The 23,533-nt window shown below is 36.1% G+C and overlaps 1 protein-coding gene across 1 annotated transcript in view; it reads right to left on the reverse strand.

Moving 5' to 3' along the window:
- Positions 1-23,533, reverse strand: part of KIF6 (kinesin family member 6) — a 382,690-nt gene that overhangs the window by 277,032 nt on the left and 82,125 nt on the right. Inside the window, exons 4-5 of the mRNA XM_033217053.1 lie at positions 21,245-21,392; positions 16,189-16,298 (exon numbers count right to left, since the gene is read on the reverse strand). Coding sequence (XP_033072944.1) covers positions 16,189-16,298; positions 21,245-21,392 — 258 coding nt within the window. The remainder of the gene's footprint in view (positions 1-16,188; positions 16,299-21,244; positions 21,393-23,533) is intronic.

Raw genomic sequence — 23,533 nt, forward strand, 5'->3', positions numbered from 1 at the left:
TTAATCTAACTAAACCATTCCATACCCTAACAATATCACTTCACAACCATCAATGGTGCCCAAATCTAATTTATTGAAACATGGTTTATCATACACTTACCTATGACCTGCCAAACATCATCATTTGCATGCTCTTCCAAAAGTGAATATTTTAGATAATCAAAAAACTGTGCTTGTTACACTAGTATTCCTTGCTAATTTCTAACAACATTCAGCCGTATCACATTCCTTCTGATGCTCCAGGCTTACAAATAACCCATCATTTAATGAAATGCCTTGTTTGGCCTAATTCCATATAGTAATTATAGAGCAGTACACTAAAAATTGTTTTCTTTAGAGCTACCAACTTCTTTTCAAAGAAAATTTTCTCCTGTTTCTACTAATACTTGCTTTCTTATTCAGATTTTATAGTGGTAGTAACACAAATTATGTGCTCAAGTTTTCCACATTTGGGAAACCTATAAAAATAGATACATCTAGAAGCAATGGATTTGTAATTCTGGAAAATCATAGCATTTCCTCTGCCAGGTAAATAGCTTTATACACCTCTTAGTTTATGATATTACATTTTATAAGTTCTGAATTTATTTTATTTTCATTCTAACATACAGTTTATTATTTTTCCAACTATTAGCATAATACATACTTCTTGTGAAAAAGTATGAAAGTAGAAAGAACCAAGAAAGCAGAGCCTCATTACAAGGACAATGTGGTATGTTAATATATTGCCTTAATTTTCTTACACACATTTTGCAGATCATCATAAAATTATAAATGTATGCATGTTACTCTCTTTTGATCACCCCTCAACATTTTATTTATTTATTTATTATTTATTTAATTTATTTATTTTGAGGCACAGTCTTGCACTGTTGCCCAGGCTGAAGTGCGGTGGCATGATCTTGGCTCACTGCAACCACCACCTCCCGGGTTCAAGCGATTCTCCTGCCTCAGCCTTCTGAGTTGCTGAGATTACAGATGCCCACCATTGTGCCCAGTTAATTTTTATATTTTTAGTAGAGACAGGGTTTTGCCATGTTAGCCATGCTGGTCTCGAACTCCTGACCTCAGGTGATTTGCCCACCTTGGCCACCCAAAGTGCTGGGATTATAGGTGTGAGCCACCATACCCAGCCTACAACTTTTTAAAAATAGTGACACAATACTTTAGGGTTAGGATATATTAATGAAATTTTTTAACCCTTCTTTTATGAGAATTTGTTGTTTCCAATTTAAGGCTGTTTTAAATAACATGGTAAGAGATATGTATATGTATAGATAGATAGATATAGATATACATATACACACATATACATATACACACACACATCTTTACTGTATCAATATATATCTGATCCTGAAGCTTTTGAAATAATTCATATTTTCTCCTTAGGGAAGATTTCTGGGGGTGACATTACAAGATCAAAAGCTTTGAACAGCTTTAAGGCTCTCATCATACCTGGCAGGCCTATAGCACCCTCTGTGGAATGGACAAAACTGGGCTGAGATCCTGGCCCCACCCCATGTGCTAGTGGTAAGTCTTTGGTATCTTAGGAACTCTCGTTGCATCTCTGTCTCCTCTATAAACTGAAGACAATATCACCTCTACAGCGGACTGTTGAGAAAAGAATCATGTATTTAAGTTCCTTGTTCATCGCTGTGCCCCAGGCCTAAAAGGACAACTGGTATATGTTTGATGCACAATAATACATTGGATGAATGAACAAATGTGCTTAGTAGTGTATGTTGCACATTAAAATCCAATAACTAGTAGCTTCCTTGAAGGTAGCCAGTAAAACGGTTTCCAAAAATGTTATACTGATTTATATTCCTACTGCATGAGAGTGCCTGTTTCACTATTATTTTAATAACACTGAACATTAGTTTTTAAATTTTTGCTAATATTTTAGGTTAAAATGTTCTGTTTAACATTCTTTTAATGGTTAATGAAATTGAACCTATTTTCGCCAGGCATGGTGGCTCATGCCTGTAATCCCAGCACTTTGGGAGGCCGAGGCGGGTGGATCACCTGAGGTCAGGAGTTCGAGACCAGCCTGGCCAACATGGTGAAACCCCATCTCAATTAAAAATTCCAAAAATTAGCCAGGTGTGGTGGTGGGCACCTGTAATCCCAGCTACTTGGGAGGCTGAAGCAGGAGAATCGCTTGAACCCAGGAGGTGGAGGTTGCAGAGAGCCAAGATCACACCACTGCACTCCAGCCTGAGCAACAAAAGTGAAAATCCAGCTCAAAAAAAAAAAAAAAAGGAAAGAAATTGAACCTCTTTCCATCTGTTTGTTTTGTCTTTTGTCTACTTATTTGGGGTACTTAAATGCATGAGCTCTTTATATATAAAACCTTTTGTTTCTTATATTTATTATGCAAATTTTATATGTGCTTGCTTTTTAACTTTGACGTATTAGAAATGTTGTTTTAACATATAAAAGTTTAAACTGTTATAATGTATGAATCTTTTATTTCTGTCATTTTTAAGCTTAAAGTCCTTCCAAATTAACAGAGTATATAAAAATTCACTTTTCTTCTACTCTTTTGGGATATGAGTTGATGGAATGAAATGAGGGCTCTAAATGGATTTTTTCCTCTCCATCAATGATTGTGTGGCTCATGATGCAGGTTGCCTATATGGGATCTGTCCTCCCCTTCTCCCTAACTATTAGGCTTTGATTTTGTTCAGGGAATTATTTAAAAACACCAGACTTTCCCAGACTCTCTTGCAACGAGGGCTGCCCATATCACAAAATTCTGGTCAGTGACAAAGAAGTAAAAGTCACTGGATGGAGCTTCCTGGACATGAGCAGCCTCAGGCAGCAGATGCCTGTTTCCTTCCAGAAATGTGCACGAGATGCTGGAGGTGAGGCAGCCATTTTGCACGATGACTAAAGCTGCCCACTAAGAATGGCTGTTCAGACTGATGAAAGGAAGCCCTGAAGGCATCCTGGAGCTTTCACAGCAACCCTCCCTGCCTATTTTTAGAATCTTTAAAGTGTGGTGGTGTGGGAGAGGTGAGGCTTGGGGTGTGGCAAGGAACAGACTATTTGGTTAAGCCATTGTAAGTTAGGCTGCTATTACCTACAGTTGTTAATTTACTAACACAAATGTCCAGTACTGTTGACTGAAGAATTCTTCCCTCTACTTACATTAAATGATTACATGGTATAGAATATGATTCTGGTTTAATCTGTTTGCTTTTCTTCATCTATTTAATTTAGAAGTAGTATAACATGATTTCATTATTAGAATTTTTACTTAATTTGAACAGATAATATCATTAATTTTATCTCACTTTTCCACTTTTTGAAAATTTCTTTGTTCTTCTTGGTTGTCTATCCTTTCAGATAAACTCTGGAATCACATATATGTTCTTTAAAGCCTCTGTGATTTTGTTTGGAATTTCATTGAACCTATGCATTAATATGAGGATACCCCTTTAAGATATTCATACTGCACACTCAGAAACAGATTAATAACTATCTATTTTCAAGTCTTCTTTTACTTTCACAGAAAAATGTACTATCTTGTTCACAAAGTTCTTGAACATTTCCTGAGCATTTTACCTTCTTTTTCTATTGTAAAAGAGATCTATTTAGCCATTACTTTTCTAAATGGATTATTCCTAGAGCTTGCTTCTTAGATCGAGTTAGACAAATACTAATAGATAATAGCTGGCCGATTGGTCTGAATACGATCAGTCTTATCTCTGTTTCATAGTAACTAATTTTCATTTTGTAGAACATCTTCAACTACTATATTTTATTCAATACAAAAACACAAAGCCAATTAGAATTAACTGCAGAATCACACATAGGCTAACTGCTATGGAAGTTCCAGAGCAGAGAGATTAATATACTGTTTGTGACTTTCATCACCTGGCCCAGATAACTCCTCTAGTCATCTGATGTAATCTCTTCACTTCCCTCACCTAGACTTCATTCTAAAGGCTCTTCCCATGTGTCCCCTCTCTCGGGCCAGCTCAGCTCCGCTCCTACCTCCGCAACACTGTCAGCTCTTGGCTCAGTCAGAACTTGCCATACGTCAGAAAAATAAGGAAACCACTGAGAGTTGTGGGAGCAGAGATGGGGATGTTAAAAGGGGCCTGAGTAGGTAGTGACAGGAAACAACTGGCTGAAGTGAGCTCCTTTTATGAGATGACTGCAGCTCTAAATCATGTGTATGCTCTTTTCTCATGTACATACATTATTAGTGGGACAGTTGAGTGTGGTGCAGAAGCTTCTTCAGGTGTTTCATGTGTATATTCCATTTTCCAACTAAATGGTAAGTTAACTGAAGAGACAAATACAGCTTAAATTCTTTATAATATAAATTAAACTCAAAAGAGCTAATTGAGATTCTTGCAATATGGTAAATTGTTGGTAATACATAGTATTAACACTCTCAAAAGGTTGTAATAATTTTTTTCTCTATCAGTTGAGCTATAATAGACGTGTTTCTAAACCCTGTACGTTTTTCTAAAGAACAGAATAAAGTGATCAAGCAAGCTTAGAATCATTCAAAGCTGTTTAAATAATCCTGAGGTTTTGCTTTATCTGAAAATGATGTCCTATCAGAACAAATCAATTCATAAAGCAATTGTGGAGACTAACAGGACAATATGTCAAAGCAAAACAAATCCATACTAATATACAGTTTAGAATGTGTATTTCACCTCTTAATGGCTGAAGAAAGTGTATGCATTTGTTTATACACAAAGCACAAAGAAAATGGAACAGACTGAGGTGACAGTGTTTTTCCTGTCATTAATTAATCTCATGTCACTAAAAGCTCTGAATATCACAGATATATTTCTACATTCCAGATATACGAGTGAAAACACTGAAGCTGTTTCTTCCTATCCTTCCACGCATCACTTATCAGACAATGGTTGGTGAAAGCTAACATTTCTATTATATGGACTAAATGTTTGTGTCCCCTCCAAATTCATATGTTGAAGTCCTAATTCCCAATGTGATGATATATAGAGGTGGGGCTTTTGAGAGGTAATTTGGTTTAAATGAGTCATGAGGGTGGGGTCCCAATCCCATGATGGTATTAGTATCCTTATAACAAGAGCTCTCTCTCTCTCTCCCCACCAGGCGAGAAGGCAACAATCTGCAAGCTAGGAAGAGAGCCCTCACCAGACACCAAATCTGCCAGCACCTTGCTCTTGGACTTCCCAGCCTCCAGAACTGTGAGAAGTAAGTGTCTGTTGTTTAAGCTACCCAGTCTATGGTATTTTGTTATGGCAATCCAAGCTGACTAAGACAACCTCCTAATTGTCTAAGACATTTCTGATATTGAGAACAATCTCCTTCAACTGGCTATTGAGAGTAGAGGAAGCCAGCTTTCCCCCTTGTTATTACTCTAGTAGGTTGGGCTAGACTTTGTGTGGAATTATGTCATTTTCAGGCTAGAGGGGCTTTCTATTCCCTTCATCATGATCAATGGCAGTGTTTCAGTTCTCAAGGTACACAGTCCCTGGCCAAGACATAGAGTAGGACTTAACATCACTGGTCACTGGTTACTCATATCATACTACAGGAAAGCACCCCCAACTCCTCAAGAGGCTACCGTTCCAGCTGTGTCAGTAATTAACTCAGTTTAAGAAAAGACTGGAGTTAGCTTTAACTTTGAGATCTATGCTTATAGGCCTAGGAGTCCCCTCAAACCCCCATAGAAGCCAGAAAAAAATAACACAAATGAAACATGTAATGCAAAAGGTAGTAGTAAGAACAGAAGGATGCATGCCTCATCTAAAAGCACTAAGTAAAAAACTTTTAAACACAAAGTGTGTAGGCCAAACAAAACAGGTTTAGGCCTGATGCAAGGACGGCCCAAAGTGTACGGGGGAGAACTGGCTTCCAAAAGGACAGAGTTCCTGAGACTAGAGGAAAGTAGGTAAGTGAGAAAAAGGGGGACAGGCAGGAAGTTGAGGAAATTTATGTTTGACAGTTTCCATATTCTTCCTGAGACAGGGATACAATGGGTTTCAAAGAGATTTGGGGCAGGGAGTAGTTGACCAAAGAGATGAATATCTGGTAAAATTATTGTAAGGATGGGAACAAAAAGCACCAGGCACATCAATGTGTTGCTCTGCAGGCTGAGGGCCCAGCTGAGGTCGGAGACCATAATATGGTGAAGCCTACTCCAGTCTTCTCTGAACCCCCAGGTTGAAATCAGTTTCCCCTCTTCTGCCCCCACAGAATCTAGGGCATCTTATCACTTACTATGCACAACTGAAATGATCAGTTTATGAGTCTGTTCTATTAGAACCAGAGCCCTTTGAGGTCAAGAACATTTACTTTCAGACTTTTGCAGAGAGTCTGACATGCACCAGATGGGGCTAAAATGGACAAGCTTTGGCTCACTCAGACCGACACAAGTGGCTCCAAAGGCCTAAAGAAACCTAGAAACTGCAGTCTGCTCAGAGTTCAGGTGGAGTACTGGGATATGACACGGATCTCTTAGGAAAGGACATCAGAACCCCCAGCTCTGATGTTTAATAGAACAGGGTTAATATCCTGGTTCTAGCTCTTAGCAGACATGAAACCTTGGAGAAACATCACACAATCTCTGTGAACCTTAGTTGTGTCAACCATAAAACATGGATTATAATACCTACTTCCTTAAATGAGATAATGTATGCACAGTCTTTAGCATAAAAACTGTCATAATTTATAAGTGCTCAATAAATACTGATTCGCTATCCTCTTTGGAGAGATTTTCCTGGTATTTCAGAAAACAACTTCCCCTAGGTGGATGAGGGAAGGGATTAAGGCAAACCTCCTGCATTAGAATCACCTGGGATATTTATTCAAACATATCTGAATTTTCTGCGGATGGAAGCCAGGAATTAGCATTTTTAACAATCATCCCAGGTGATTCTTACACTTAGTTAAATTTCAAGCCACTGGATTATGATGCCTTCCAATTTTGTTCCTTTGTTTTTTACTCCCGCTGTCACCTAAGCAGTCCTAGTAACTTCCCACAATGCTCTGACTCTTGTCCACCTCATTCCAGTCCTACATATTACTAACTGATTTTTCTTCCTAAAAGGCAGTTCCAATTACGCTATGTCCTGGAATCAAAATCTCCAAGGGCTACACCTTGCCTACCAAATCCTTGCATTTATACCTTGCCAGTCTTAATGCTCCTGTCTACTCCCTTACTGGGTTCTAGTCAAACAGGTCTACTGTCACAGAACAAGCCCTATGCTTCAACTTCTCTATCTTTGTTTCCGCACAAAAGCGACACTCCACTGCCCCAAGTCCTACCCCTTCCCTCAAGGATGATTTCATCTGCCATCTTCCCTGTGAATCTTTGCCTGATCTCTTGCATTGATGTGATTTCTTTCTCCTGTGAGCTCTTGTCATTTTTTTTTTTTTTTGGCTCTTACAATGTTTTTCATATTCCACCTTATGCTATTTTATACTAGCTTTATCCTCTCTGCTATGAGTTCCAGGGAAACAGGGACTACGTTAGCAAACATGGTGCCTACCACAATGTCTGGAACAAAGTTGGGTCTCAACAAATGTTTGCTGAATACATGAATGAATTCACATGACTAGACTGTAAGCCATGAGAGCAGAGACTGTGCATTAATTTTTTTGTAACTCCTGCATCACTTAGTGTTTTCTATCCAGTAGGTATTAGAAATGTGGTGACTTAAATGTAACATTTGGAGACATTTTCCCCTTTGATGACAAATTATTCAAAAAATACAACACAGCCAAGATTTCAATACTGAATGCTGGAGTTTACTGGCTCCTTTTTATAGCAATAACCATGACAATCGTAGAATCTTAAGTGGAATATGCTTCCCTATTTAGGAATACTAAAATTATACTAAAGTAAGGTGACTATTTTCTCTACAGCTAAGACCAACAGTTATCCTGTTTAACTTCATGAGACAAACTTAGATTCTAACTATATTCCTTTTATAGCATGTGACATAAGAAGCTTTCAAAAATAGAATTTCTATTTTGATTTGAAACACTAAAAAATTTCTAAATACAGAATAGGTTTAATACATATATGTGTGTATATGCATATGTTTGTCTATATACAATATATAGCCAATTACTTTTTAAATTAAACCTTTTGAGATAATTGTAGATTCACATATAGCTATAAGAAATAATTCAGGGAAATCTCATACACCCATTGCCCAGTTTTTCCCAATGGTAACATCTCACAAAACTATAGTATTAAAATATCACAACCAGGACACTGGCAATCCAATCCACCAATCTTATTCAGATTTTTCCAGTTTTGCTTGTACTCATTTATGTGTATGTGTGTGTGTATAATTTTAGTTCTATGCAATTTTCCCAGTTGTGCTTGTATTCACTTGCATGTGTTTGTGTGTGCATTTAATATTTAATTCTGTGTAATTTCCCCAATTTTGCTTACGTTCCCTTGTGTGTGTCTGTGTGTGCATTTAGTTCTAGGCAATTTTATCACATGGGTAGCTTTGTGTATCCAGAGCCACGTGAAGACACAGAACACTGCATCATCACAAGGATCCTTTGTGTTGACCTTGTCCAACCATTCCCCTCCCCTCCCTAACCCTGTATCCACTAATCTGTTCACCAACTGGAATCATACAGCATGTAAACCTTTTGGGATTGGCTTTTTTTACTCAACATATTTCCCTGGAGATTCATTCAAGTTGTTGATTGTCTCAATAGTTCATTCCTTTTTGTTGTCATCTTATTAACTAAAGCCTATAGTTTACATCAGGGTTCATTCTTTTTATTGTAAATTCTGTGGGTTTTGACAAATGTGTTACATCATGTGCTCACCATCACAGTATCATATAGAACAATTTAACCACCCACCCCTGTGCTTCACCTATTGATTCTTCTACCCTTCCCCCTCAACCTCTGACAATCACTGATCATTTCACTGTCTCTACAGTTTTGCCTTTTCCAGAATGCCATATAGTTTGAATCATACAGTATGTAGACTTTCATGCTAACTTTTGCACTTAGCAATATGCATTTACATTTCCTCCATGTCTTTTTGTGGCTTAATAGCTAATTTCTTTTCATTGACAAATAATATTCCCCTATATGGATGTACTATAGTTTATCTGTTAACCTATTGAGGAACATCTTGGTTCCTTCCAATTTTTAGCAATTATGAATAAGACTGCTATATGTATTTGTGGGAATGTTTTTGTGTAGACATAAGTTTTCAACTCATTTCGGTAAAAACCTAGGCATGCAGTAGCTGGATTGTATGGTAAAAGTATATTTAATTTTCTAAGAAACTGCCAATTTGTCTTCCAAAGTGGTAGTATCGTTCTGCATTCCCACCAGCAATGAATGAGTTCCCATTGCTCCACATCCTTGCCAGTATTTGGTGTTAGTATTTTAGATTTAAGCCAGTCTAATTTGTAAGTAGTGGTATATCACTGTTTTAATTTGCAATTCCCTAATGACAGGTGATGTTGAGCTTCTTTTCATACGCTATTTGCCATATGTGTATCTTCTTCAGTGAAGTGGCTATTCAGATATTTTGCCCATTTTTAAAATTGGTGCATTTATTTTCTTATTGTTGAGTTTTTAAAATTCTTTGTATATTTCAGATATAAAAATTATTTGTGTATTTGTATCTTTATTAGATGTGTGTTTGGTAATTAATTTCTCCCAGCCCATGACTTGTCTTTTCATTTTCTTAACAATGTCTTTCACAGAACAGAAGTTTTAATTTTAATTAAGTTCAACTTATAATTTTTTTCTTTCACTGGTCATGCTCTTGGTGTTGCATCTAAAAACTCATTGGCAAACCCAAGGTCATCTGGATTTTCTCCTATGTTATCTTCTAAAAGACTTATAGTTTTCCATGGTACATTCTGGTCTATGACTCATTTCAAGTTAATTTTGTGAAAGGTATAAGGTCCATGTCTAGATTCATTTTTTTCACGTGTGCATATCCAGTTGCTCCAGTACTAATTATAAAAAAGCCTGTCCCCTTTCCATTGAATTGCTTTTGCTTCTTTGTCAAAAATCAGTTGACTATATTTTTAAGGGTCTATTTCTGGGCTCTCTATTCTGTTCCATTGATACATTTGTCAGTTCTCTTGCCATTATCATACTGCCTTAATTACCATCTTTATAGTATGTCTTGAAGTTGGGTGATGTCAGTCTTTTGACTTTGTTCTTCTGTATTGTGTTGGCTATTGTGGATATTTTGCCTTTCCTGTAAAATTTATAGTCATTATATTGACATCTACAAAATAATATACTAGGAATTTGCTTTAGATTAAATTGATCTATACTTTATCTACAAATCAAGTGAGAAAGAACTGACATCTTAACAATATTGAATCTTCTTATCCATTAACATGGAATACCTTTTTATTTAGATATTCTTTGATTTATTTTATCAGCTTTGTAGTTTTCCTCATATAGCTCGTGTACATATCTTGTCAGATTTATACATAAGTATTTCATTTTTTTGATGCAAAGGTAGGTAATATTGTGTTTTACATTTCAAATTCCAATTATTTATTGTTGGTATGTAGGAAAACAATTGACTTTTGTACATTAACCTTGTATTCTGCAACCTTGCCATAATCACTTATGAGTTCCAGGAATTTGTCAATTCTTTGAGATGTTCTACATGATAATCATATCATCTGTCAACAAAGACAGTTGTATTTCTTTCTTCTCAATAACTTTAATTTCTTTTTCCTGTATTATTGCATTGGCTAGGAATTCCAGTACAATGTTGAATCAGAGTGGTGAGAGGGACATCCTTGCCTTGTTCCTGATCTTGGGAGAAAGCATCTAGCTTCTCATCATTATATATAATGTTACCTACTGGCATTTTATAGATATTCTTTATCAAGTTGAAAACATTTCCTCCATTTCTAGTTTCCTGAGAGTATCATAAGAGGATATTGGATTTTGTTAAATATTTTTTCTGCATCTATTGATATAATATGACTTTTATTCTTTAGACTGTTCATGCCATGGACTACATTAATTGATTTTTGAATGTTGAACTAGTCTTATATACCTTCAATAAATCTCACTTGGCTGTAGTATAGAATTCTTTTTATACATTTTTGAATATAATTTACTAATATTTTGTTGAAGATTTTTGCATGTGTGATCACAAGGGATATTAGCCTGAGTTTTCCTTTCTTATAATGCATTTGTCTGCTTTTGGTGTTTGCATAATGCTGGGCTTACTGAATGAGTTAGAACGTGTTCCCTCTGCTTCTTTTTTTTTCAGAAGAGACTGCAAATTCTTTGGGATATTTTAGTAGACAATATGTATGTCTTTTATTTCTTGTTTTTCTTTTACTGCAGTGGCTAGTATTTCCATACTATATTGAAGAAGAGTGGTGAGAGTGGACATTGTTGCATTGTTTCTGATCTTAGGAAGAAAACATTCAGTCTTTCACCATTACATATTTGTCAGCTGTAGGATTTTGTAGATACTCTTTAACAAATTGAGGTAATTCTCCTTATTTCTAACTTGTTGAGATTTCTATCAAGAATGGGTGTTAAATACTATTTCTGAGCTTCATATAATTTTTATTCTTTAGCCTGTGGACTACACTGATTGCTTTTCAAATGTTGAAGTAGCTTTGCAATCTAGAATTAATCTCACTTGGTCATGATACAGTATTCATTTTATACATTTTTTGATTCAATTGCCAATATTTTGTTGAGGATTTTTGAACTATGTTCATGAGAGATATCAGTCTGTAGTTTTTGTTTGTTTGTTTTTTGTACAATTTTTGCCTGGTTTTGGTATCAGAGCAATACTAGACTCATAGAACAACCTGGGAATTGTTCTCTCTTCTATTTCCTGGAAGACATTATGTAAAATTGGTGTTAATTCTTCTTTAAATATTTGGTAGATTTTCCAGTGAAACAATCTAGGCCTAAAGATTTCATTTTATGAAACTTATAAAATGATGAGTTCAATTTCTATAATAGTTGTTGAACAACAATGTATTTCATCTTGGTTAAGTTTGGATAATCATTTTTGATTGTTAATTTAGATGTCAGTATTTCTCATATTTACTAAACAAATGACTATAGCAACATTTGCAAAAAAGCAAATGACTTTAGTTTAGTGCCCTGACATAATATATACAAAATCTACAGACAGTTTATAGGCAAAAGTTCTGCAAGAGCAGACAAGTGGTACACCTTAGAATGTAAAAAAAAAAAAAAAAATAGAAAAGGCAGAGTGTATGTAAAAAGAGTGTCTCGCAGGTGACATTTGGGGATGCTGTGTCACTCAATGGTAAGGAAGCTGTTACTGATGGCTATAATTGTGCAGCACCAACATGACCCTGAGTTTGATTTTATATAGTTAAGCCTAGTATAAGAATGCAAAAGAGATAAAATGGGTATATTGCCATTGTCCCTCAAATGGATGACTACAAGTGGGGACCAAGGTCAACAGACATTTTGCCTACTATGTTTAGAAGGCATTCAAAGTGTTTGAGACATTTCAGCTCACAACAATGAAATCAGTCAACCAGACAGCTAGAATTTCAGAGTTATAGTATGCCCCAGTTCAAGAGTGTGTAATTAATAGCACATATGCTTAATCTAATCCAAGTACAGCAAAAAAATTCATTAAAAATAATTATTTTAGCATCTTAGTAAAAGGCAAACTCTTCTAAGGCCCTCAGAAAACTAGCAGATTCAATACCAGTCAAACTTCATTATCTCCGCAGCAAAGGGCTATCCAATTCTTGAATTGTTCTGAAATTTTATAGCAGTGAATATATTCAAAGTAATAGACTATTGACTTGGATATGGGACTCTTCTTTCTTAATGACATTTTTATTTTAATGGTATTTGTCGTCATGTAATTACAGTCCAAAATGTGAGAAGAAGAAGAACTGTTTTAGACCACTTTTGTGTATGTGTGTGGAAGTTTCTTGAAAACAACTGTTTTATAACTGAAGTCACTTCTAACTTGAGTCAGTGAACTCTCCAACAAGAGGACAAAGCTACTAAAGGAGGGGAAGTCGCTGAAGATGAAAGCTAGCAACATCCCTGGAGACAATCTGACCAGCATTGAGAATGACTGCTGAATGCCAGTCATGCTGAGAAACGTGGAGGACACAGGGTGCACTAAGGCATTGTGCTTGCTCTCAAGAGGCTTGCTCTTTTCGAAAAGAAGCCCATTTGAAAATACTGAAATCACTTTTTCTTCTTTTGTGAAGGATAGAAAACTCAACAACTAAGTCGTCTCCTGTGAAGGGCACCAGTCTTTTTAACTCTTGACATTGGAGGCTGAAAGATTGTTAAATATTACTTAATCCGATGCCCACATTCTATAAATAGAGAAATCCAGAAAAAGGAAATAATTTACCTAAGACTGTAGGACTGGGACTGGAACCCAAATTTCCTGACTTTTCATCAAGTACTTTTTTTTTCTATATATTATGTTACCTCTCTTAAGAGTTCAATGGACTTTTCTCATTCCTAGCTCTTCCCATTGTTAGGCTCCACCAAATCATGTTGATTAGACTCAGATGAAAAGAGCTCATGCTCTGTTCTTCTCCCTCTACACTCTTATTTCAAAATGTCTACTTCACAGTTTCAATTCAACAAATAATTTTTAAAAGTTATTAAGGACTTATTCTGGCTTAGGCAGTAGAGAGACTACTAAACCAAGCAAGGCATACTTCCTACCTCTGAGGAATTTATTGTAAATATAAACCCCTAGTATGACATCCTTAGACAGCAAACTTATCTATGTAAAATTTATTATCATCACTCAGTCAAGCTTTCTAATGGAAATCTCCTTTTAAGTCAATGACTCCTTAATTCTCTAGGCCCCACTATAAAAATTTTGAAGCTTGGCGGGGCGCGGTGGCTCATGCCTGTAATTCCAGCACTTTGGGAGGCCGAGGCAGGTGGATCACGATGTCAGGAAATCGAGACCATCCTGGCTAACAAGGTGAAACCCCGTCTCTACTAAAAATACAAAAAATTAGCCAGGCGTGGTGGCGGGTGTCTGTAGTCCCAGCTACTCCGGAGGCTGAGGCAGGAGAATGCCGTGAACCCGGGAGGCGGAGCTTGCAGTGAGCTGAGATCGCGCCACTGCACTCCAGCCCGGGCGACAGAGTGAGACTCCATCTCAACAACAACAACTAAAAAAAAAAAAAAAAAATTTTTTTTGAAGCTCTTTTTGCTACTCTGCCATGAAAGCGAGAATATCTGTTTTTTAATCTTTGTTCTAACACTAACCAATTAGTTTCGAAACACTGGCCAAGTCATACCTCTCTGGGCTTCATCTCCTCAATTAGGAAAATGAAGAGTACACCAACCTTCTATGATTTACATTTCTTTTCAAATTATATCAAATCCAAGGTGCTGGATATAATCAAGTTATTTTATTTCACTTCTTTGCATATCTTCAGTTCCTCTCTCCTCCTCCATGTTCATCATATTTAAGTTCTTAATTCCTGGATTATTGTTAACAGCCTTCAAACTCTTAGGTGTACATGTTACTTGCTAAAAGCAATTTGAAGCAAGATTTAGCCTGGAGGTATGCTGGTTAGACTAGAGGCTAGAAAACTAAGACACTTTTTGGAATAAAGCTCAATCTCACAGTAAAAGCCTATCATTCAAGTCTCTCCAAAAATAGGCTTCAGTTGGCCCTTCTGCTTTTATTTCCAACAACTCTTTGTCCTAGTCCATTCAGGCTATAACAAAATACCATAAATTGGGTGGCTTTATAAACAACACAAATTTATTCCTCACTGTTCTGAAGGCTGGCAAGTACGAGATCAAGGTGCCAGTATGGTCAGGTTCTGGTGAGGACCCTCTTTCAGGTTACAGACTTCTGACTTCTTGCTGGTGTCCTCAGTATGGTAGAAGGAATGAAACAAGTCTCGTGTGCATATTTTACAAGGAAACTAATTCTATTCATGAGGGCTCTACCTTCTTGACCTAATCACCTCCTCAAAGGCCACGCTTCCTAATACCATCTTCATGGTGATTAGGTTTCAACATATGAGTTTTGGGGTGGCAAGAGTAACAAACATTCAGACCATAGCACTCCTCAATATGCTTACTTTCCAACCACACCTTCATGTCTTTAATGTTGTTCCTATCCTTCCTAGGTAAAGAGTTTTACTTTTTTTGTAAACTTACTGCTAATAGTTCTATTAAGCCCATTTCCTTGTATGGATTCAGTAATCTTTCCTTTCTCTTAATTCTTATACAAATATTTAGAGTAAAAATAACAGTCCCATTTCTTAAGTCCCTCTCATAAATATTTGAAGCATAAAAAAGATAATACGCAAAAATTCTCAACCAACATTAAAGGAAGAATACATATAAAGGTGGTATAAACAGTATAACTTATTTTCTTTATTATGTCTTCTTAATTTCTTTGCAAATTATAATAATCAACTGATTGTTAATCTTTTTGGTAGAGAATGAATATGTATTTCTAAACTAGAGTTTTTAATAAGAATATAAAAATACATTTTCTTGGCTATAGGCTACTTCTGATATACGAAGATGTCTAACAAAAGTATATGAACAGTTACCAATTAATATATGTCTAATATAGGCAGATATTCAAACAAACATTGAGCAATGTTATATAAATGCTGGCAGGGTAACTTGCTCCATTATTAGATAAACTTTGAAGATGCTATTTAAATTTCAGTCATGAAACAATCAGTGCCAATCTGATCAAATGATTGCCAAAGTTAGCATTAACCATAGTAGAGAAGCATTTGAGGAAAACGTAAAAATGTTATTTTCTGTCTCAGATTCTCTTACTGCTGCTTGAACTCTAATTTGAATACCTTCTTCTCAGAAAAAGGCCACAATTAGAGGAGCAACAGGGTTTCATGTGGCAGGAAGAAAGTAGTACTGTCATATCCCATCAATCCTCTAAGCACCCAGTCTTAGAGAAAATTCATTGCACTCTCTTCTGCCAACTCCAAAAGAGATTTTCCCAAGAAATGAGTTTCAGGCAATTTTAGTTCCCATCACTACTGTCCATTTGTCATAACTGAAAAAAATATCCATTATATTACAAAAAAAATTCAGTTATCCAGTATTTGCTAATTGTGATTGAGACCAGAAACATACAAAATTTCAAAGAAAACAATTGAAGAGAACATCTGAAAGTAATTTCCCTCCATTCTTTGTTGTTCTGCTACTCACGGCAAATCTTCCAAACTGGAGGCTTCATGTCTTGGATCCAAAAGATCATAACCACATTCATTGTAGATTTCCAAATAGGAAATGTGCGTTGTATACATTTTGCTGCTGTCCTGATTGGAAAAGGGAAACGTATTATTTATTGATTATAAATAATGATTCTGCTTAGATGAAGATGAACACATTTAGCACTCAGTTTCCTTACAGTTTCTCTCTTTTTCTCTCACTTTATATGGTTTACATTTTCAGTTCATGACACTTTCAAGTTGCCAGTTACCATATGCATGAAGCTTTTTTTAATGGCCAACACCCATGATTACAAGCAACTTCAGTCTATTATTTTTTATTGGTTCCACATTATACATAAAAAGTCAATATACACTTACAATGAGCCAACTTGGTTGCAGAACTGTATAACATACCATTTTTTACTTTCCAGACCAAAAAAAAGGTTACTAAAAAAATTAACTTATATTCTGTGAATAGTCTATTCATAAAAAAGAACACAGATCATTAATTTGGTTTAAAAATTTCAGGAGCAAAATAGTTTCCATCTGTAATCATAATTCTTTTTCTACTTTTCTAATATTCAATATTTTCTGATGACATAAATAGATAACAATGAAAGTGAGTTCCAGAGGACAGACAATAGTTGATTAGTCAGGTATAAGTGGACATTAATAGTTCACCGCCAATACCTCACCTGTGGAGTTAATTTTCCTGGCCCAAGAGGGCAAATCAGGGATATTTAGCTATTAGTTAGAGAGAAATGTTTTTGGTGGGTCATTGCTAAAATGCAATGACATAGACATCAATGTAATGAGGCTAAAAGTCAAGGTGCCTGGTCCTAGTCTCAATTCTGCCAATAGACAAAATGACCCAATCCCTTTGAGGTAGAATGAAGTAAGGAATTTTTTCAACTCTTGAGAAAGTTCAGTTTTCAATACAAAATATCAAACAATAGCACTTTCTTTTTGTTCCTCCAAAAATACAAATGCTTCAATTTCTGCAAATATTATCATGCTTCTCATAAGGGGAGAGTATATTTGTATCTTGTGACAAGCAGGTTGTCAGGGTGTCAGAGTGTATACTAACAGAGAATTTGCTTAGGATGACCTTCCTGATTGATTCTCACCCATATCCAAGGCAATCCATTTAATAGGGTTTGTTCAAAGGGATAGAGGACCAAGTCACAGAGATAGGAGAGAGGACCAAGTCACAGAGATAGGAGAGAGAACAGTGGCCTATAAATAAAAAGCTGGACTCCTACTCTAACTAGAGGTGAGCCTCTACCATGTCAGGCCTTAGTTTTCAAACCCATTAAAGTGAGGAAGTTGGCTAATAAATCCCTATGTGTTCTTCACTGTAAAATGAATGATTCTTTGGTTCTAAAATGGCTCCAATTATCCAAATAAAGATACTGTCATCCCAGCACTTTGGGAGGCCGAGGTGGGCGGATCACAAGGTCAGGAGATTGAGACCATCCTGGCTAACACAGTGAAACCCCGTCTCTACTAAAAATACAAAAAATTAGCCAGGCATGGTGGCAGGTGCCTGTAGTCCCAGCTACTTGGGAGGCTGAGGCAGCAGAATGGTGTGAACCCTGGAGGCAGAGCTTGCAGTGAGCCAAGATTGCGCCACTGCACTCCAGCCTGGGCGACAGTGCAAGACTCCGTCTCAAAAAAAAAAAAAAAAAAGATACTGTCATTTCAGAAAAACAAAATTATACATGAACAAGTAAAGCAACTCTCAGCCTTCCATAACTATAATAAAAACACTCAAGCCACAGCTGAAATTCTATATTCTGGTGTTCTGTGAAGATGACAACATGGACTGGATTACTAAGCAATTTTTTTTTTCAGCCTAATGCTGAAAATTCTTCTGATGTGGGTGACTCCAAAGCTTATCCCAACAAATGGCCCATTGATTACATTAGTATCCTAGTTTAGTAAAGGTACTATTTCAATATAATTCTTTGGGTTATAACTTGGCTTAGCACAGGTATCAGAGACTATAAACACTAAAAAGATTTTGTGTGGCTGTTAGTCTAATCCAATGTTTCTAAAATATTCCATGGAATACTCCTGTAAAACAGTATTCCATGGTCAACATATACATAAACTCTGTCCCTCTCTGGAGCGCATCAAAGGCCCTAGGGGATATTTCAGCTACATTCTGAGATCCTGTTTAAACCAACATGTTTTTAAAATTTATCCAAAATATCTGAAATAAACCAGAGATTATGATTGGAGAGTTTAGTATACATTTCTGAGTTCTTCTTAGCATCAGATAAGAACTGAGTTTGCATATTGGAACTCATTTATAACAGAATAATCCCACACCCTTATCCTCAGTTGTTTCACCATAAAAATGGGGATAATAGCCCTGATCTTGCATTCTGTTTTAACAGATAAATAACATTCTATATTTAAAATCTTACAAAAGTGTGTGGCCCATAAGAGATACCAATGAATCATTGCTGCTCCTGTTGCTATTATTATTGCTATAGTTATTATTATTTCTAGAAGCCTTCAAATGGAGAATTCAGTATATGAATATAAAAGGAAAGGAAAATAAAAGCAAAAAGGACAGCCAACTTGTATGTTTATCTGCAGTGGAGAAAATCTCTTCTTCCAAAAATTAGAATAAATCATAAAATGTCAGGAAAATGGCAGGTCCACTGCCCTGAGATGATAGGGATAATGTCTTTGGCTCTTCCAGCTTCTGCATTTTCTGAACTTTTATTGGAAAATACACTTAAAATTCACTGAGCTATGTGGCAAGCTACCTTTCCTTATTACTCCTTTTTAGTGTTGAGGATTGCCAGACTGTAATGTAACACACATGTTTCCTGCAGACAGCCTTTTCTCCTGCCCCAAAACAAGTTTGAACCTCACAATACTCAAAAATAATGAGCAGTGATTTCTAAAATAAATGGCATCAATTTTCTTCTCTTAAAATCAGTGAAAATGTGCTCCTATCATACCCATAGACATTTCAGGACCCAGTATGCACTGGGTTCTTACTGTATCTTGAAATGAAGACTTTGCATAGGTCAAATGTTTCCTTTAAGAATTCTAGAGAGCTCCATGTACCTCTCTAAGGCAATCAGCTGAGGACCTCTGAGTACCAGGCTGCATTTTCCAGCTATACAATATGAACAGACTTCATGATGCACTTCAAGTTGCTTGAGCAGTTTCACCATAGCTGTTTGATTATAATGAATGTGTTATGCCCCATGATGAAAATATGTCCATTTAAAAAGAGTTGCCCTGGCTTTAAATGGCTCCAGTGGGCTCACTACAAGTCCAGGAAGATATATAGGATCATTCAGAATGAAATGGAGTTTACAGTAATGTAAATGACAAACAGATCTAAAACAATGAACCTGACAAATGGTAAGTACTAAGGAGACATTTAGACATTTGGATCTGTACTTTAGTAACCATAGATAACAATTTTAAAGGGACAAAAAATATTTTCCTTTGGGAGAGGATGAATTTATTCTATTTAACTTAATCATGGGATTTGGCTTCTTTTTTTTGAGAGTTTCAAGGGTTCTCTGAAATTGGTCAGGGATCACTTGGCCACATTAATATCCATATATGGATATTACTGGCTGTGATAATAACTATCATGCATTGAGCATATACTGTGTGCAAGAAACTGGACAATATCTTTAAACATAGTATGTTCAGCCCCTCGGAGCAACTCCATAAGACTGAGGCATTAACTAACTGTCCCAAGGCCATATGCTGTAAGCAGTACACTTTCTCAGAACCAGGTTGACCTGCACCTCCAGTGATCTTTCTAAGGCAGAAAGATTCCACATTAGGCCACAGCAATGAAAACTATCAGGAATTATATTCCCAGGTTGTGAAATGTGGGAACAAAACAGGCAATGTCAGAAATAAGTGAGTAAATGAAAAAAGGGCTTTGGATCCAACATATATGCTACACTCAATCCTTTCTCATCCAAATTTTCTGGCATGCAAAGCTGGCATGTTTGAGCTAGAGAAAGATGAGCTGAACTAATGGATAATTGCTACTTTATGGATGGCAATTAGAATTATGCAGATCTCAGCAATTTCTTCTCATCTTTGCAACTCAAAATACAAACAATATACAGTCAAGAAATTTTGGAGTGACTGTTACATTGACCTAGTTAAGACATTTATTATACAGAAGTAATACAACCAAGGAATTGCTGGAACTAGTAGGGGCACTGGAGATTCTCTAATACAATTCAATCTCTGCTTTCACAGAAGGGAAAACTGAAACTCAGAGAAGGTATGTGACTCATTATAGGGAATTTGTTTGAACACAACCAACAAAATAAAGCCAGTCCAAGGTATAGGAGCAATACATATAATGGCACAAAGCACAGAGTCAGGCATCAGGTGGACTTGGGATAGAACTCCAGATCAGCTACTTATAGGATGTGGGCCCAGAGGAAAATATTTAACTTGAGGCTCAGTTTTCCCAACGATGAAATGGGAAGTTGCATTATATGTTCTATTAAATACTAGTAAAAGTGATAAAGCTACTGGCATTTTGAGGCACTCAATAAATGATACATATAATCTAGATCGATAACTCTTTCTTACAATGATAATAATTACAATGGTATTTGTACTCTGGTAAATTCCTCTGGGCTTCTATCAAGTGTAAAATAGTAACAATCATACTGTCCTGTTTAGTGTTTCAGTAGCTAAAAGAAAGGTCTGCTTTCACAAGAAAACATTCCTGTTTCTTGAGGAATGTAAGACATTAGTTGGTAAAAGGTATGGTCTGCTCTTTCAACCTTCATGCATATATCAGAAGGAACACTCCTGGAGCCTTTGCTGAAACAGCAGCCCTTTAATGAGAAGCACCTTCTTAATTTTCACTTCTACAGCAAAATCCCAACCTTTCCTTAAAGGTAAAGGCCAGAGTTATGACACAATAAGACTTTATCATTTAGACACAATAAAATAAATGTCGTAATAAATTTCCTGCTTTCAGTCAATTTTTGCTGAATATATCAAATACAAAATGACAGGAACAAAAAGTTTCATACCTTTTGTAACTGTTCAAAAATGTATGACAGTGTCCTTGGGATAATGCCTCTGTCACTGTAACGCTCTGCACCGCCTGTGATAGTGAATGTCTTCCCGCTGCCTGTTTGCCCATATGCAAAGATAGTACCATTGTAACCTTCCAGGACACTGCAATAAAGAAATGACACACTTTTAATATATCGACATGGCTAACTGCATATGAATTAAATGGCTTGTATTCGAATAACAATCTTATTAAACACTATTAAAAACACTTTATAGAAATATCTATTAAAATGTATATATGTGAATATCTAGCTAGAATTTACATTTTTATCTAGGAACAGCAGCACATCAATCCTGTTCTCTAAGAAAGGACGTGTAACGCAAATGGAGTTCAGTCATCTTAATTACATGCTTCGTCTTTTAGTAAACACTGGACCTGAATCAAAGAATATATTGAAAAACAGTTATGGGGAAATAACACCTGTAATTTGGCAAACTGTCAACCTGACACCTGGTACCTCACATGGTATAAACACTCACAATTGTAGTCACTTCCTAGAGCAGGAGGAACACACTCTGTCTGCCACCATATACCTTGTAATGTAATTCCCTACTTAATACTAAGCACCAGCTGAAAATCCTCTAGGAATTCCCCTCCTCTCTTTTCTTGGAATGACTTTTTGGTAGAAGATGCTAGTCGGTATATATTCTTCAGCTCTGCAGAGTGGCCCTTGATTTGATGATGGTCTTAACCAAAGGCTGGATCTTCTCAGCCTTTGAAGAGCACCACCTATAATATAAGCTTTTAAAAATATGCATGAAATGATGTAGACTTTCAAAACTGTGTCTTTAATCTATGCTACATGGAACAGTAAACTTTTGTAGCTTTATGTTCGTTTTTTGATACAAGTGGTTCCTTGATCTCTGAGATGTTTTCATTAAACCAGCTATGATGACATCAGCTATTGGTCCCCATGTTGTGGGTGGATTTTTTGATAGATGGCTCCTCTGAGTTCACCCCTCACTGTTCATATTAGAATTCCTGCCCTATTACTTCTGTCAACATCCTATCTATAGTTCTATGTTTCATATGCTTTCATGCCTGTGTGTTGAGTGATCTATCACTATAAGGGCTTCTTAAAACACACTGTTTTGACTGGAGATTATTCTGAAGTGGTCATTTAAGTCTTGAGCACCTTATGCAACTATTAAACTAACAATATCTTCAGCAACAAGTCAATGCATCTTTTGCTGTGTAGGTAGGAAGTGTTATTGGTGCTTACAAATGTAATGGAGTTAGTACAGGGAATGCGCAAGAAAGTATTATAACTGTGTGATTCAGTGTTCTGCTTTTGAGGAGTGTAATCATTCTTCTTCATGTGTTTTTACATGGAGACAATATACTGTTGAAATTCTCAACTTTTAAGATGTTGGAACTATGATTAATTTAGATATATAATTAAATAATCTTTTTCCTCAACAGAATTTGTTACCAATGAAATATCGATGTCCCATTAGCAATATCATTTGGATATCTATTTCTTGGCCATAAATGCTCTAGGTATATGAAGTCTAAAATTTTAAATATCTAACCTTAAACATTTTATTGATTTTTGATAGAAAGAATAGATGTAAAATATACTAGGCATTATCTGTCTTGAAAAACAAAAAATACAGAGCACAAATTAACATTTTCATTTTGATATAGATATAGGTTATGAAAAGTGAGTAGGTAGTACACTACGTTGGCATCTGCTAATTGTTATGTCTACATTTTTATGCTAAAATCTTCTTTCTCATGCCAGTTGTCCTAGTATGTCTGTCTCTAATATGTGCCCCCCCACCCCCATCTACTGTGGGATGGAAAACCAGATGGCATAGCTTCACAGAACACTGTAAAATAAAAAGGGTAAGGCTCGACCTATGTATACTCCCATGCCTATTTATTTATTACATTGCTACAATTAAACATTAAATAAGGAAATGTAATCAGGCAAAATTTGTCTCCAGTCCCTTCTGCAGAGCCTCCATTCCAACTCAATCTTGTAACCACTCTTCAGTGGACACTAGGCCTTTTCATGTGCTTCTGGTCTCATCTGTCCTAAGGAAAAATACTAGTTAAAAATAAAGAAAGAGAAATAGTGGTGTAATGATCTTTGAAAATCCATTACTCCACAAGAACAATAATACCAGTGGCACAAGTTGTCAAAATCAACTTTTTCAGAACTCTGGAAATTATTCAAAGACTCACACCAATCCATGAATTGTTTATGTAAGACAAACAGCTAAACTCAGTAGGAACC

The sequence above is a fragment of the Trachypithecus francoisi genome, unplaced genomic scaffold (assembly GCF_009764315.1).
Source record: "Trachypithecus francoisi isolate TF-2019V2 unplaced genomic scaffold, Tfra_2.0 Lachesis_group10, whole genome shotgun sequence".
Taxonomy (NCBI): domain Eukaryota; kingdom Metazoa; phylum Chordata; class Mammalia; order Primates; family Cercopithecidae; genus Trachypithecus; species Trachypithecus francoisi.